This window comes from Coturnix japonica, chromosome 8 (genome assembly GCF_054131305.1).
Source record: "Coturnix japonica strain WE chromosome 8, WE-NBRP24, whole genome shotgun sequence".
NCBI classification, from domain to species: Eukaryota; Metazoa; Chordata; class Aves; order Galliformes; family Phasianidae; genus Coturnix; species Coturnix japonica.
In genome coordinates this window covers 24,473,876-24,490,741 of record NC_140670.1, presented here as the reverse complement: position 1 = coordinate 24,490,741, position 16,866 = coordinate 24,473,876, and the positions used below count along the sequence as shown (strand labels likewise).

Sequence of the window (16,866 nt, the reverse complement as noted above, 5' to 3'; positions counted from 1 at the left end):
ACTGCCGATGGAGCGCGGTGTCGGCTCCGTGCTGCTCTGCACCCGAAGTCGGTGGTTTCTCGGGTTTGGGGTTTGCTGGGCGATATCCAGGCGGTGCTGGCAGCCGTCGGGATGTACAGAACCGCTGGGTGATATATAGGGCTTACGTGCAAGAAGAAAAGTCTGTGGTGATATTTTTAATTCATTTTGTCTCAAAAGTTGCCTAAAACGTGCTTGAAAGGCTTAGAAAAGTTCAATTTGTGACCAGATTAAGGCTACTCACACAGATCAGCTTTGAGATGTTTCAGGGCAAACTTCATTACTCAGGGATCTGCTGACTCTATAGCAGTAGCTCAAGAGGGAACGGCCTCAAGTTGTGCCAGGAAGGCTCAGGTTGGCTATTGGGAAAAGTTTCCTCTCCAAAGGAGCAGTGAGGTATTGGCACAGGCTGCTCAGGGAGGGGGGAGAGTCACCATCCTCTGAGGTGTTCGCCACGAAGATGTGGCACTGAGGGACACGGTTAGTGGGCATGGAGGAATGTGACGGAGTTGGACTTGGTGATCTTAGTAGTCTTTTCCAACCTTAGTGATTCTACGATTCAGAGAGCTCCTGGGGGCCATTTCTGTTGTTGCTGATCCCTGAGATGCCGGTTCCTCTGCAGAGGGCCTTGGAAAAACATCCACAGGCATTGCACTGTGCAGCCTGGGGTGCTTTAATTTGCAAATTGATAGCCAAACTCAGACAGCCCCGCCTGGCTGGAGCAGTGCGCTGGGAGCCTGTAGGTGCTGGCCAGTGATAACAGATGCCATTCCAGCTCATCCCTTTATTTAATACAGGATCTCTAACTATCTGGTGCTTGTAGGGAATGAAAGCTCCCCTTGGGTACAGGAGGAGCAAGTGCGCTTGCATACCTACACCTGCACGTGGAGTGCACTTGGAAGGATGGAGCTGCCTTCTTCATTCATATTTATTCAGTGTAGCACTCATGGAAATAGCAGGGCTGTTCCTTGTATGCTTACCCCCTTTTTTTACTTCCTTTTAGGAAAATAAAATAAAATAAAATACAGCTGTGTCATGTTTTGATAAACTTTCAGCCCGAAAAAGCCAAGAAATACCACCATTTAGCTGTGGTTTGGAAAGTGAAGGCAGTGCTACAGGGAAGTCCTTGGGTCAGGAATTCCCTTGGCTCCTGCTCTCCGCTCTCAGCACTCACACAGCCAGGGGACAGTGGGACAGGAACTGGCTGCTGACACATTTCAGCTGTGAATCAGAGGAGAGTTGGCAACATCCAGTGGGGGTACTGGGAATGGAAAAATCTCACTGCTTTTGAGGTGAAGTTTATTAAGTCATTACAGGATGTGGCAGCAGGGGACAGACCTGGTGTCTGGGGAGGCTGCTTTGAATGGTAAGGTGCTGCGTGACATTGATCACACACCTGGGAATTTGAATTTCAGAGGCACCAGTGCTTATCCCAGCAGAATGCTTTCAGACATGTAAAGATGCATCGTTATGTGTTTATTGTAGGACAAGTTTCCTTCTCCTGGGCATATGGATGAGCTTCACTATTACTTTAGTCCTTATGGAGATGACAGATCATTATGATTCAGTCCATAACTGGCTCACAAGCAGGATCAAGAAGAAACATTCCTGCATGGGAGAGCCTTTCCCCATTAGTTCTGGAGGCTCATTTGCCTCCTTGGAGCAGTGCTTGGCCATGCCACTGGACAGGGCTGTGCTGTGGCTGCAGGGTGAGGCAGTGCAGGGTGATTGTTGCCACAAGCCCGGGTGCTGCTACAGGAAGCATCATGCTGCAGGGCAAGGCAACTACTAGATAAGGTGGTAACAGCCAGGATGAACCTACTCGATCAGACCTTAATGAGTGAAACCAAACCCGTAGTAAGCTACGGTAGCATTGCATTTTTGGAGAGTGGATCTCTGGGAAGAACTAGGGCTCTGTTATTCTTTCTGTGCTTCATGCTGTTGCTTCCTGTTTGCAGTGTCAACAAACCCCTCTCTTTCTGCACTTTTCCTGCATTTGGCTAAATAACCCCTCAAAAAGCAACTAACAGATTATACACAGCAGGCAAAGCACTTCCTTTTTGGGTGCCTGATCCTACAGACATGCTTTGCCACTTATATGGTGCCACAGCCTTCTCGCCCTCTGAAAAGCCATGTGTCTAATCAGGCGACCTCGCAGAGCTACTCATTAGAAACTTGGCCAAACCACAAACATTTGTTTCCTTGCTTTATGCCAAACTCTGAGAAAGGAGGAAGGAGTGGCACGGAGCTCATGTTAATGAGTTCTTCATTCCCCACAGCGAGATAATCAGAGCACTGCTCTGAGATTCATCAACATTTTTTATTAGCACTTTAATGGCCTACATCTTTTTTTTTTCTTTCTTTCTTAAGGAGTTCCTTCAGCTAAGAGCCAGATAATTCCTCCTGCAGCTGTGCTTTAGGAAGCAGCTCAGGGGATGTGCATGCCAATTACTTTAGCCCTAGTTAAATATATATATATATGCATATATATACACACACCTATATATATATGTACACCACTAGATTTCCTGGGTGCCTCCTTTTTCAGTCAAGGGCATTATGCCCTCAATCCATCTCTTCTGGGTTGTATGGGGTTTCCTTCACGGTCTTTACAGTTTGGGTCTTTCATAAGACTTGAGGCAGTTTATAGCTCCTATAGTTGGAGCAGTGTCCCTCTTCCCATAGCAAACTGTGGTGGCCAGCAGCAAGGGCAGCTGTTCTGGGGTCCCTTTGGTTGAAAAGGGAGCGAGCTGCTGGCCTTATGCTGTCATTTAGGATGGCTGTTGGCTGGAAACATCCCTACAGTTTCTTCCCATGCCTCCCCCGCTCCCCAGTGGCCAGGTTTCCTTCTGGTCTTCTGGAGAGGGCTGTGAGAATATATACATTAAAGACAGACAGGCAGTGAAATGCTGCGGGATAGTTGGGGTTATGAGAGTTTTATAAAGGAATACTCTGTACTTTTTCCTGAATCAAACCCCAAGTGTTTCCTGTCAGACCTCAGCACAATGGGACTCGAATGTCCAGTTCATTACATTCACATTTCCTCCAAAGAGCAGCCTCTTTCCTTTAAATGCAGAGGACAGGAAGGGATGCTCTCTGCCCCCACTCATGTCTCTCCGCTGACTTTGTCTCATTGGAAAGGGGCTTGGAGGCATTCAGCATTCTCTGTTGTAAGTTAGTTGCCTCCCTTCAATCCATACTGCCTTGGGATCTAAAAGGTGTAAATATGGAGGAATCCTGCTGAAATCAAAGAGAGCTTCACTGGGAGAACATTGGCATGAATGAAGCAAAATGAGATCCATAGGGATTAAAATCCTAGTGCTGGGGCTGGGGGGGGGGGATCGAGATTCACAGCAGTAGACCAGAAGAATAGTAGCTCATATCATATTAAAAAAAAACCAGCATAGTTCTCATTTCCTCCTTATCCCTGTAGGACAGGAAAGAACATCCTGCTCTTTTAATATGAGCAAAATACAAGTTATTTTTGGAAGAAAAAAGATCACGCTCAGAGCACATTTTTCAAAAGTCATCTCTAATCTGTGATTCTGATGAAGCAAAGCACATCCTTCCGCACCCAGAAACCCAGCTTTATCACCTCAGCACCATCCACACTCAGGTTGAACAAGGGTTAGCAATGCTGTGTCGGGATGTCAGCTGTGCCCAGAAACCACCTTCAAGGTGTGCTGGGGGCAGCGGTGGGGAGCTCAGCCCAGGTATTGGGTCATTCGTGGTGAGCTCTGCAGGGGGTTTCTGTGATGGATTCCAGGCCAGGCTTCCACTTCTTTGTTATCTCCAAATGTAGGACAAAGCTCACACCCTCAGTCTTTCTGGAGGTCTTGTGCTAAGCATCTCCTGGGCTGAAGTTTGGAAGTTTAGAGCATAAAGTCAAACGTAGGGCCTTTGGGGTGGGCCCTTGCTTATTTTGTTTGATGGATTGCTTGAAAGGACAACATGGAGATGTATCAGCCTCAGATTTGTTAATGTGAATAAACAGTATTAATTCATGAATAACATTCAATTCTTATTCTGCGTAGGTGGCTGTTACTCCCAATGCCTCTTTTGAAGCGAGTAAGGATGAAGAATGTATGTTTGCACCATCTCTAATGATAAGGATAAATAAATTGTTAATCATTAACCAGTGCCAGATTAACAGACTCCAAATGTACTGTAGAAAGAGCTCTAGTTTCACTTTAAAAACCATTAATTGAGTGTAAGATTTTAGCTCCTCTCCACGTCCAGGGCCCCAAATACCTAAGCAGGCTCTGGGGAATGACCTCATCTGTAGTTTCTGAGTGTGTTCCTGGGGATACTATTGCTAAGAAAGCACTGTTTGTCAGTGATGGAACCCTAGGGTGCACGGCAGGGGCCAGGCATGCCCATGGGACAGCCCAAACCCCAATGGACAGCACAGGTCAGCAGCAGACCGAGCATCCTGGCACTCACCCATGATGTGCTGCAGCCCCTGAGAGCACGCTGAAAAAAATCCATCCGGAGCTATTCCTATGAAGTCAGTGGATTACTCATGCACTTAAAGCACTGATTTCCCTAGCGGGACAAATTGTGTTCCATGGTTTTCATCTGCAAGGACGAGAGGTTGTTTCTGCTGACCGTCTCGGCTTCTTCTCAGACAGGAAGCAGAGCGGAGCAGCATGGACCCATAGTCAGCTCTGTGCAAACAGGTGGTGGAAACTCCCAACAAATCCTCCACAGAGGTATGTGAATGGTTGCGAGGGGAAAACCCGCGCTTGTCTTTGCCCGGCAAATCCAGATAATTTTGCAGAACATGTTTTAACCAGCTCCACGTCTGGCTCGTTCCCGGCTGCTGGAGCGCAGTGAACTGCAACGTCAGGGGTTTTGACCGGGGTGCCTGAACTCTCTGGGACTCTGCAGGGAAAGACAAATGGATCTGTACGGCAGGCTTCCATGTCACCACCGGTGCCCTAAGGGAGATAAGGAAACTGCGGGGGAGGAAAAGCACAAATCCCCCTTAACGAGAGTAATAAATGATTCTACGTACAATCACTTATGTACTAGAGAATAACATACAGTCACTTATGCACTAGAAAACAGAGCACAGATCCATTTTCTAAGAGAGGTACTAAATCTGTGTAAATGTACAGCAGAAGAGGAAGCTCAAACCACCGTGCAGCAAACAGACCTTGGACTGTCTCAAGATAGATGGTGAAAAGACACCGAACATCAACAGAGTTCCCCAGAGTGGGAGATACATCAGTGCAAATTGAGTATCTGGTCCTCTGGAGTTCTGCAAGTCATCAAAAAAGACATTAATGTCATTAGTAAAAACAACAAACCTGCCCATACTTATTACTTATTTGTAATAAGATTTGGCTAATGTATAATTAGCAGGCTTCAGAAGTCTTTAACGACCTCTGAGATTAGTTTCTCTGTCACACTGAAGTTCACCAGAAAATTCCCATTGTTTCAATGGAGCTGCAGCTTCCCCGTCAGCTCCTTCACCCTCATCTGGACTGACATTAGCATATGCAAAACATCACATAAATCCATGAGAACTGTGTGTGTATATACATAAACATGCATCAATTTTGTTTGATTATTTACTGTATGAGGATAGTCTTTGATCAGGAATGCTTGTTTCCCAAGAGGCAATAGCACTCTTCTGCCAAGCAGGACAGTGAGCTATGCTGTGGATTTGTGATGTGTACACACAGGATTACCCATCAGCTGGCTTGAACACATCCTGTTGTGCATGGCTGATGGAGCTGGCTCGCTGTCCTTGTGCTGTGATACTCTTATCCACATTTGAGCACATCTGTAATGTCATTTATAAACAAGCCTAACTAGGGATATACACATCCCAAGAGATGGTGCACTTGGATGGGCACATCCTCATGGACCTGCTGAACTGGCTTCCTGACTTGGATCCTCAGGTCAAAAAGACGAGTTGGGTGACACCAAAAGGCTCTATACAAGACTGCAGTTTGTGTTACTGCTCCTCAAAAGGCTGTCAGGACTTCGGTCTTTGGTAGGCTTGGATGTGCTTGTTAGGAAAATGGTTCCTGAATGTTCAGATGACACTAAAGCAGATGAGGATGGTAGTGCTGGGCCTGGCCTTCTGTCAAAGCCACTGCATCCTCATCCAGCATCCTGTCTGATGTTCAGGTATGAAACCAGCTCCAGATCTGCCAGCTCTGCCCTGAGTTCTACAAGATTGAGTGTTTTCAAAGCTATTGATTGCATGCACAAGAACCACCAATTTCACTTCCTTTTGCATCACCAGAGGTGTGATTAGGATGGTCTGGCACCAAGAGAATGGGGCTAAGGGCTTTCTGAGCACCAGATGATGCCCTCGCCTTCCTGGAGCCCCCTGGCTGCCCAGGGCTGGGAGTGCAGCTCTTGTGCAGAAGGCTTGGTCTTGGTCTCCTCTGTGCCATGCTCTGGAGCAAGGGGATCTCATGGCAGCTTCAACTGCTCTGTTTGTCTTAGAAACCGTTCAAATGCCATTTTTTTTTCTCACATGGAATTGGTGCAGAATTTGTTTCATGGTCCATCTTCTGTTGCTGGCAGCAGAGCTGTGCCTCTGATGCTGTCAGAAAGCTACTCCTGCTCCACAGGATGTGCAGCTGGGACATTGCCTCCCTGTTATGGGGACAGCGCTGGGACAGCTGCAGGCTGGGCCTGGGGGGGAATCCTCCCCGTCCATTAAGCGAACAATGTGGTTCCTTCACTGATGGTGTTGTTATCAGCAGTTCAAAACAAGATAGCAAAAATACTTTCCATGCTGTGCAACTGGCTTCCTAGATCCAGCTACAGAAATGATGCTGGTGATGTCAAGGGTTATCAATGAAATTTCTAGTGCTAACGGAAAGACAACACAGTGTTAAAAAAAGAGTAGATGTCATGAAATGGGATTGTATTTCTGTCTCTGCTGCAAACTTTGTGTATGAGCACAAGCAGGTTTTCAAGAGGAAACACGTCCACTGAATTTGCATCTCCAAGCAAATAAGTCTAAGCTTTCATATGTAAGAATGTCCTTTCAAATCAGAATGAAGCAGGTATTGCCATAATTCACAACCTGGGTGTTCTTTTTCCCAAGCCCAGACTAAAGTGTCCTGAGCCTCTGATGACTCCAGTGGGATCTGACACTGTATTTCTGCTACAAAGCCTGCTGCCTGGCAGGCAGCACCAGCTGTGCTTGCAGAGCTCTGTGTGGATCTTGCATTTCTCTCAGACAAAGTCAAACTGTTGATTTGAGACTGATGAACTGCTGTGAATACTCTGCTTTATCAGAGGAAATAGTTGGAGGCTGAAGTCTTGGTCCCTGACAAGTCTTTGCGAGGATATTAGCGTGTCTTGCCAAGATCTAGTAATTCCCTCGCAGCCAATGCAACATTCCTCAGAGGCCATAAGGCGAGATGGGAAAGGGGATCATGTGGCTCTGTATGGGCTTAGTTAGCTACTACACAGAAATGGATACATCTGATGGAACAAAACCCACCGCACATTGGTGGATCCATTAGAAGTATCTATTTTCCAAATGTCTAGTGTGAGAAAGAAAAGGGTGTAGTTTTGAATGCTGACCATACAATTTGATATACTGAGCTAAACAAATAGTGTGGAAGTCTGGGGATAATAAAAGGGAACTGGGGAAGAGGATGTATTGTACAGTTATTACTGGCTTTTGTTTGCCTGCTCTCTGGTGAGACCAGAGTGTCAAGAGAAGAAAAACAGAGAAATACTAAACCTGATCCCTGTATGTAACAGTTCATGCAAAACTCTGCCCTTCTGGGAGTTCCCTATGGTGGGTTAAACCTGACTTTCAAAAGATGAGCAGCAGGTTTTCAATTATGGCATCAAGAACTCCGCAATGGGGATTACAAGAGGATGATCCAGCGAGATGTGCCCTCTGAGACTTGCTTTTAATTCAGCCAGAGGATGAGCCCTCAGACTGGTACTCTTACAAGCATCTGGGTCTGCACAGAGCAGGGCAGCACAGACATGATGCAGCAGGCTCCAGCAGCGCAACTGGGGCTAGCAGCTTTGGCTACTGGTGTGTATTTCCATGGCTATGCTCATGCTAAAATATGGTGTGCTCGGTTAGCTATGAAGACGGCCTTGTTGCATGCTCATTTGGCTACCTTTGTGCCACACTCCATTGCCAGGCTGTTTCTCCAGTCTGAAGGGCAATGAGAATTGTACCAGCAGCTTCAGAGAAAACAGGCCAGCAGGGAGGGCTTCGCATCTCCTACGCTAAGGATCTTTATATGGTTCAGCACTCATTATTCTGACAGTTGTCTCATTTATTCACTTTTTACATCAAAATCCATCCCTTTAAAGCTTATGTTAAGCCTTAAGCTTCAGCATGTGCTAATAGTATTAATCACTCTAGAAATAGCTCTGTCTTCTTCACTATCTGTAGCTATCTTGATGATACTGCCTTGGCTCCGTGTTTTGTCCCAGCTCTCCAGGGCTGGCTCTTGAGTGACTAAATAGATGCACAGCAAGGGACAGGGGAAGAAGACAGAAGAAAGTTGAAGAGCCTTGGTTGTGCCCCCATGTTTTAGAGTGCGTGCCAAGGTGCTCTTAGCTGCAGCACAGTTCAGCCCTGGATTCTTCCAAATTTCCTCTGTACATTCCATCTGTCCTGGAAAAGACATCACACAGCACACCCAGGGTGGCAAAGACAGAGCAGACACCTTCCAAAAAGGGTCTTACCATCACTGGCATCAAGGGCAGATGGGATCTGTGAACAAGAGAGCCAGATCCTGGAAACAGCTTGGGATCCTGCAGATCAAGTTAAGCATCCTGCCCATATGGTTTTGTCTTTTTATTGGCCAGGTTTCTGTATGTATATTTCTTCAGAAAAATGGAAGATATTCTGGATGACTTTGAAACCTTCTTTTGGATATATTAAGAAGTAACATCACGTGTGGAATCACCAGCAGAGAAATTCAGCTAGAACTAAAAATAGTTTTCTTTTGCTTTCTTGTTAAAAATAAAAAAGCTAGTGTCCAGTTTTGTGATTCTTCTGTCTCTTTTATACAATGGACAGTCTTAAAGTAAAAAACATTCTCTTAGGCTGCATCTTAATTCTCTTCACAATTGCCTGAACCAGGTGTTTTGTTGTTTCTGATCACAGAATATCTCATAGCAAGCTACAGCTGTGGAAAAGTACTGGTAACAGTACTTAACAGCAGAAAGGCTGCAAGTACAGAATGTTAGCTTATTTGAATATAACTTAACTGCTGAAAAACAAATGATGGTTGCAAGCACATGACCAGTCACTTTGTGCTTCTTGGCCCATAGCTTAGAAACAGCAAATCAGTAGTAAAATGTTCACAGTTAATTAAAATCTTTACTGTGGTAGAGGTTAGTAGAGATGGCTCTGCACACAATTGCACACAGAAAACATTCAGCACACTTGACAAATCACTTCCCCTATCTTGTTTTCCCATTTTTAGATAGTACAAAATGCTTGCAGGCCTGATGACTTTTCCACAACCCACAGCAGGTTCCAGGAGAACAAATTCCACCATGGGACATTTGGTAGATTCAGGAATACTATGGATAGATTACTGTTGTACTTCAAGTTGCACATGCTGGCATAGTCCTTGAGTAGGAAAAGATAAGGTTATTTTTAGCCATTGGTAGTACATGAAAGTGTAAAATGCATGGTATGTAAGTAGGATTGGATCAGAATACTGCTGTAGTAGTTGTTTAAGAAATAATGTGCTTTTAGTGGTCAATAGATATCAGGCAAATTTATCTAAGAGTACTGTGTAACTGTTAGAGGCACTTCGGTAGTAACTGCATGTTAGTTCCCTAGTATCCCACAGCACATGCCAAACTATTGCTTTGGTAGTTAAAATCAATGCCATGCACCTCATTTCTTCTGCACTGATCATCTATTTTGACTCCTTGGGGTAGTAGTCTTCCTTCAGCTCAGAGCATGTTGTCTATGTTTATGCTAACATTAGCATATGATCGTAGCCAGGAAAGAATAATCAACTTGCAGCCCAGCTCTTTTCTAGTGAATGTTTTGCCATGAAGCATGCTTAAGAAGCCTGGAAATGAGTATAAAATTGAAATGAGCTACTTCATGCCTTTTACTACTGCAGCAACAACAGCCATGTCCCGGAACAAAACCATTTTTGCTGTTAGCACTACTGGGATAAAGCCTAAGTTCCCATTCAAGTTCAAGCACGGTTGCCCAAGTTAAACAAATATTAAAAAATGGTATTATGTGATCTTTTTTTTTTTTTTTACTTCCTCCAAAAAAATGCAGTATGGGCTAAGTCTCATTGCAGGCTAAGTCATCCTTGTCAGATGCAACACTTTGCATTACCTGTTGCTGATGCTTCTCCTTGGGCTCCTTCCCCCATCCCTGCATGCCCCTTGTCCTCGTTCTGTGGCTGTGCTGCTGGAGCCACCACTACTTTTAAAAGTTCCCTTTGAACCAGACGGATCCTGCTGGCATGAGCTGTCGGCAGCCGTCATTTCTCCAAGCTCTTGCCTTATGTTGCATTGCCTTGGCAACAAGATTCAGCAGCAGCCTTGAACTTGTCTGGGTCTGCTGCAACGCGCTGAGTCGTACTGCTCGCTGGCACCTCGCGTTGCTATAACGACTGCTAACAATAAAACTCATCTCTCATCTTAAAACAGGAACTTTTACACTGTGTTTCCTGGCAGAGCTGCAGCTAGATTATGGAAATCCTGGTTGTGTTGCTTCTCCTTCATCTTCCTTTTTGCATATGATACTAGAAGAGTGAGGTGCACTGCTCTCCTTCCAGCAAAACATATATAGGAGCATAAAATATGGACTCTGACATGGGGGTACAGGTTCCTACAACACACGTCACTAGTTTGGTGCGGATAAAGCTTTCAGTGCCAGAGGAGCCCTGTAATGAATGAGGAGCACTTTTAACCTTTGGAAATGCACAGCAAGGATGTAATAGAGGCAGTGGTGCCATAGGCTGGGTGGAAGTTTCCCACTGCCCTAACTCACCTCCTTCCTGCACTTCCACTGACAAGGACGGTGTGAAGCATTCATCCTTTTCCTGTACGTCATAGCAACGTGTGTCTCGTGCAGACTGTCTGTCACCCTCACTTTTCCATAGCACAGGCCATCTTTCTTCAAAGGGGCTGAATCCATAAGCCAACACTAGAACAATGGGAAAGCTTGTTTAGGAACAACTAGAACTGCTTATGTTTTTTTATCCCCAGTCTCTGCTGATCGGCTCTTTTGAAGGAGCCATAGTGTGAAATAGCCTGAGGCAGGAAGAGAGGTAGCCCACATAGGACAGAAGAGGCATGCAGGCCTGGAAGACCACCCCCCAGTGTTATAAGCAGAGCTAAAACCTCCCTGTAGCTTTCAGATGAGTTTATGCCTGTGCTCTTGGCCTGGTGTCTCACAGGGCTTTTTGGGACAGGTGTAATGGCTTCACTGGCATTTCTATCTGTGGAGATAAGGAAGCTTGTGTGATAGCAGTGCTTCTTGTTGCCAGGCCAAAACATGGCATGCTGGTAACCAAACCCTGGTAATGTTTGTGCTGATAAAACCTCATGCTACAAATTTCCCATTGCTGTCTCTCCATGGCACACTGCATGGGATCAGCAGTCTGCGGGGAGCTGCCTGGTTCCACTTTCACCTTCCCAGACTCAGTGAGGTGCACTAAGAGCCAGAGGTGACCAATGCCATTAAAAAGCTCCGAGCTTGCTGGTGGAAATGGGCCATCTCAGAAGACTGGACTGTAAAACAGGAGTCTCAATCTCATCTATACCAAACAAGAGAAGGTGAAGGAAAGGAAAGCTACAGCTGTAATAAAGGTATCATGGGTATAGGAGGGCTGATAAGATAATGGGAGTTCTTTTAAGGTTTATTTCCTGGCCTTGATCTCTTGATATGGATCAAGATTACAACAGAGTTAATGGCTCTGTCACATGGCAATTGGTCTCAGGCAGTTTTGGTTGCTATTTGCCAGACTGCCCTCTCTCTCTCCTTCTCATATGCAATCTGATAGAATATAGCATTGTAAGAACATAAAAGATAGCTCAATTAGGACAATTTAGTTAGGAGCTCGATGATCTCTGGAGGTCCCTTCCAACTCCTACAATTCTGTGATGCTGTGATTTTGAACAGTTTTCATAAAACACCTTTGTAACAGAAGTTGCACCATTTAACTGAGATTCAGCAACTGCTTAGAAAAGCCAGTTTCATCTCTTCAATCATTTCAGATTATATATCATTCACATTACTGCTCGATAAATGAATTATTAAAATATTTTACATTATCTACACTGGAAAGCTCATTAGAAGCTTCCCAGAGACCCAGAACATCCAGGAAATAAGCATCTGGGCTTAACAGGAAAGCTCATTTCACTTTCTCTTATTTAACTTACTAGTCATTTACTATTCAAGTGAAATGAGAAGTGCTGCCAAGAGTCCTCTGCTGGCTCTTTCAGCCTAGGGATCCATCAGCATCCATAGGGCTGCATCTCAGCACCCTGAGCCCTCACTGTGCTCACCCACAGGCCTGACACTGGTCCTGCTGGGTCGGGACACTGGTTGAACCATGATGCTGAACATCCAGTGGTTTTCCCTGCCTGATGAGGGCATCTCTGGACAAGATGAAGTAAAGCTGGGGCATTAACTTGGACTTAGGAGCCTGGAGCTCTCTAGGTCTGCTGGGTGAAGCTGGTGAGGGGTCTGGAGCACAGGCCTTATGAGGAGCGGCTGAGGGAGCTAGGATTGTTCAGCCTGGAGAAGAGGAGGCTCAGGGGAGACCTTATAGCTCTCTATAACTTCCTGAAGGGGGGTTGTAGTGAGCTGGGGGTTGGCCTCTTCTCTCGTGTAATCAGTAATAGAACTAGAGGGAATGGTTTTAAGCTGTGCCAGGGCAGATTCAGGCTGGACATTAGGAAGTATTACTTTTCGGAAAGAGTAGTCAGGCATTGGAATGCACTGCCCAGGGAGGTGGTGGAGTCACCGACCATGGGAGTGTTCAAGAAACGCTTGGATGTGGTGCTGAGGAATATGATTTAGCCTGGATGTACTGGTAATGGTTGGACTAGATGATCTTCTAGGTCTTTTCCAACCTCGATAATTCTGTGATTCTGTGGGTGAAACAAGGGCTCTGGCACTGGGAACTCAAGGGTTTAGGTCTTGCTGTCTCGGTCAGCACTGCAGGGCAGAAAATGCAGTAATACCACATTATTTTTATACATCTTCCACCTGCCAAACAGACTGAGTGCTTCCTGCTGCAGTGGACTTGTCACCGGCTTCATCAGATGCCTACAAAATGCTTCCTGATCCCCATATAGCCGTTCTTTCAGGTTCCATAACCCCGCAGGAAGCAGCTCCGCTCGGATGGAGCCGCCCCCCCGTTCCGTCGTGCCGTGACCCGGCGCTGCTCCGTCACGTCATCGGCGGCGGCCGGCGGTGGTGCACGTGGGCTCTGACGTGGTGGTGGGGCCGGCGGCAGGTGAGGGCCATGGGGAGGCGATGGGGAGGCGATGGGGGGCGGTCGGGCCCGGCCCGAGCGGGGCGGCGGGCGGCAGGAGGGGCCTGGGCGGGACGGAGCACGGGGCGGCCCCCTCAGCCGCTTCGCCGGCTTCTGTCTGTCAGCCGCGGCCTGTGGAGGCCGGCTCCGGTCCCGTGTCTCTGCCTGTTCCCTGGGGGCTGACTGATGTGTGGTGTATAGGTCGTGTACCACACGGGCACCTTGAGGGTTCTGCTGCTTCCATCTCCCTGCAGCGCTGCTGTGTTGTTGCTGCTGCTCGGCCTTAGCGTTCCCTTCTGTAAAACGCTGAACGCTGTCAGAGCGGCTGCAGAAACAAATCGGTGTAAAAATACACAGGATTTAATCACAAGGCCCAGCAGGCCCGGCCGCCTCGGCACTGAATTACAGCCCGAAGGCGTTTTGAGCCTTGTGCTGGCATATAAGAACGTTTTATGGGGGGTGAAGGTTGTGCTGCTTTTCACTTCTGCCCTTTGCTTTCTCAGGGACATTTCTAAGGCCGGGCAAGTTGCTGAATGGTGCTTGGTGTGAGGGGAAGCAAGAGGAGTCCAGACGTGGGGAGCAGCGTGGGCAGGTAATGGGGTGGTGTGGTACCTCTGGAAGGGTAGAGTGGGGAATGAGACCATACCCTGCACTGTTAATTTAACTCTGTTTGGTTTTAACCACTGAAATGATTAAATAATAATAAGCTGTGTTAGCTTCACGCAGGTTACAGTTACGGCTATGGAAGGAAAGACCACCTGCGGAAATTTATAGGAAGACCAGAGTGAATGACAACCAAAGATCTCAGAGAAAATAGCTTAAGAAAATCTTGGCTTGTCAGCAGGGGGCTTTATTAAAAGGCAAAGCCTTGTCATTCCTTGCCTGTTCAAATGAGACTTTCTGGCTCCTGGGGTCAAAGCGCAGGTCTAGAAAGAAAGTTGTGTCCTCATTGCTCCTTTACCTCTGTGTTTTTCTGAACAGAGATCAGCTGTGGTGTTGTAGAATGTTACAGGAACTTCTTACAGAGGATGCAGAAATGATCACAGTACAGTAAAGCTTGCAAACTGCAGAAAAAGAATACAAATTTTGTCTTGGAAATAAATCTGAGGTATAATCTAATCCCATTGAAAGCACTGTGGTCAAGTTATCAATTTGATGGTAGAGAGAATGGTGACTTATTATCTTTATTTGTTTCTTGTGTTCTGGATTTTAAAACACTACCTGTGGGCAGCTGGGTTGTCACTCATCTGGTGTGCTAAGAACCTGTTGTGCTGAGGTGTAAACGGGAGACTCAGGTTGAGATCTTTACACCTGAAAGCAGCAGATTTTGATTCAGCTCTTGGCTTGGTCACAGTGTTGCTGTGTGGCCTTTGTCAAATCACGTTGCCTTTCTTGGAGGCAGCCTTCCTGTTTAGATGACAAAACATCACAGGGCAGAGACTGTACCTTATTGTGTTTTGGCACAGGACCGTGATGTTTCTTAGGGCTTTTGGTGGCTACTGAGGTGTAAATAGAGTAAGAGCATGGATAAGTAAAAAGTATTTGCATGCTATTTGCTTCTGCCATCTATAATCTGTTTGTGGACATGTCTGTGAAGTGAGTTGTTAAACAAACTCGTCAAAATGAAATACTGCTTAGCACTGACATTCAGGGAACACTGAGCTTATCCACCTTGCCCTAGAATTTGGTAGCACTGAAGTTACAAGATCCCAGTCTGTACTTAAAAATTAGAAATAAATGGGTAGAGGATTGGGAAGGGGTTTTTTGTTTTCTTAGGCACTGATAGAGAGACATGAGTGAAGAAAATGGAGACAATCTCTGAAGATGTTCAAGTTACTTAATCGTCATAGACTTTCAGACCAAGCCTCCTGCACAGCTTGCACGTTCTCTGCAGTGAGCAGGTGCCTGCCACTGCAGCCTCTGTGCATGCCAGCACAGCAGCATGGCTTCCTGCATCTCTGCATGGTGCTCACAGCAGGCTCCAGCTACTTGTGGCTTTTGGGTAGCAAACAGAGAGGCTGACATTCCTTCCCTCACCAAAGACTCACCTATTGCATAACTGCAGCAAGGGGTTGTGATTGACCTGTATGCTTGTTTTCCCTTCCATCCACCTGTGCCCCACTCCTGCCTGCTGGGTCCCAGCTGAGTTGTGTGGAGCTTTTGCCAAAGGTCTTTAGAGGATGTTCCTTTAAGCTGCCTTAAGTCCCCTTGCAGTCACCTGTAGGAGCTCAGTGGGCCATTCCTCCTATTACAGTTGTGTTCTTGCTGTGTGAGCTGGCCTGCAGCCCAGAGGCGAATGCACCCAGTGAAATTCTTCAGTCCTTGGGAACAGGTTTCTTCTATCTGAGTTAATCTGATCCCCAGTCCAGTATGAAATCCTGGGCTACAGTGAAAGTGTTAAAAATTGCTTTCTTAACTGGTGCATTTCTGAGTCCCCAGAATGCATGGCCTGCTCTCCCAGCAGTGTGTATGTATGTGGCATGTAAGCCACAATATTTCTACCCCCAGAGTGAAAAGACTGAAAGTTTCTTCCTGTGTGTGGGGTTACTTCTGATATGTGGGGATCTGGAACATTTAACATCACATTCTAGGATGTTCCTTGGTTGTCACAGGGCTCCTCAAGCTGTTGGGCATATCTGAGCTGCCATGAAGGGATGGAATGCATGTTAAGCTCAGCAAACCTATCTTTCATGAGTTTGTAGGGAACCTTAATAGTGCAGACCAGGTTTTGATTCACTGGGTTCTGACTGAACTCTCATTTTGCAGGAATGTGAAGGGTGTTTCTGGAGTTTTTAGTGGTTATTGCCTCCAGCCCCATGTGTGTGAGTGGCCTCAGATGGCTGAAGAAGCTCTGAAGTTTTGTTCTTTGTTTTAGTTTCAGGTGGGAAGATGAGTCCAAAAATTACAACAGAACTGCTGAAGCAATTGCGGCAGGTCATGAAGAGTCCCAGGTATGTCCAGGAGCCTGTACAAGCCTACATAGTGCCCTCTGGAGATGCCCACCAGGTATGGATGGATGAATTATGGGAATGATTTTACTTTTTCTTCCTTTAAAGAAAAAAGAAAGAAAAGCAAGCTGAGGATAACAGAAATCATCCTTCATTCATTAACTTTCATGGTTCTAGTATAATGGCCTGAGTAACCTGAGAACCATTGTGTTGGAAAAAGTTTCTGGAATCTATTCAAGAGAGTGAAGTTTTTATGTTCTTGTAACAAATCAGCATGGATGTTCCACCAGCAATTTCTCATCATATTGTCTTCAGGGAGAAAAGAGCTTGCCAGAGCACTTGCTGTCCCCATCCTGACTGTTGGAAAGTATGGATTTATGTGGGAAGGAAAAAGCATTATCTGGGCTTTAGTTTCTCTATTA

At 46.1% G+C, this 16,866-nt stretch overlaps 2 protein-coding genes across 3 annotated transcripts in view; one reads left to right on the top strand and one right to left on the bottom strand.

Annotated features, from left to right (window-relative positions):
* Nucleotides 1–10,843, bottom strand: part of ADD3 (adducin 3) — a 98,064-nt gene extending 87,221 nt beyond the window's left edge. The window contains exon 1 of the mRNA XM_085554688.1: nucleotides 10,343–10,843. The gene's annotated coding sequence lies outside the window, so the exon portion shown is untranslated. The remainder of the gene's footprint in view (nucleotides 1–10,342) is intronic.
* Nucleotides 10,844–13,434: 2,591 nt separating this feature from the next.
* XPNPEP1 (X-prolyl aminopeptidase 1) overlaps nucleotides 13,435–16,866 on the top strand; it is a 29,486-nt gene continuing 26,054 nt past the window's right edge. The window contains exons 1-3 of one of the 2 annotated variants that reach the window (XM_015867127.2): nucleotides 13,435–13,478; nucleotides 14,000–14,088; nucleotides 16,372–16,447. In XM_015867127.2, coding sequence (XP_015722613.1) covers nucleotides 14,030–14,088; nucleotides 16,372–16,447 — 135 coding nt within the window. In that variant the 5' untranslated portion in view covers nucleotides 13,435–13,478; nucleotides 14,000–14,029. Of the gene's footprint in view, nucleotides 13,479–13,999; nucleotides 14,089–16,371; nucleotides 16,503–16,866 lie in introns of both variants that reach the window. The other variant, XM_015867128.2, reaches the window with a different exon arrangement.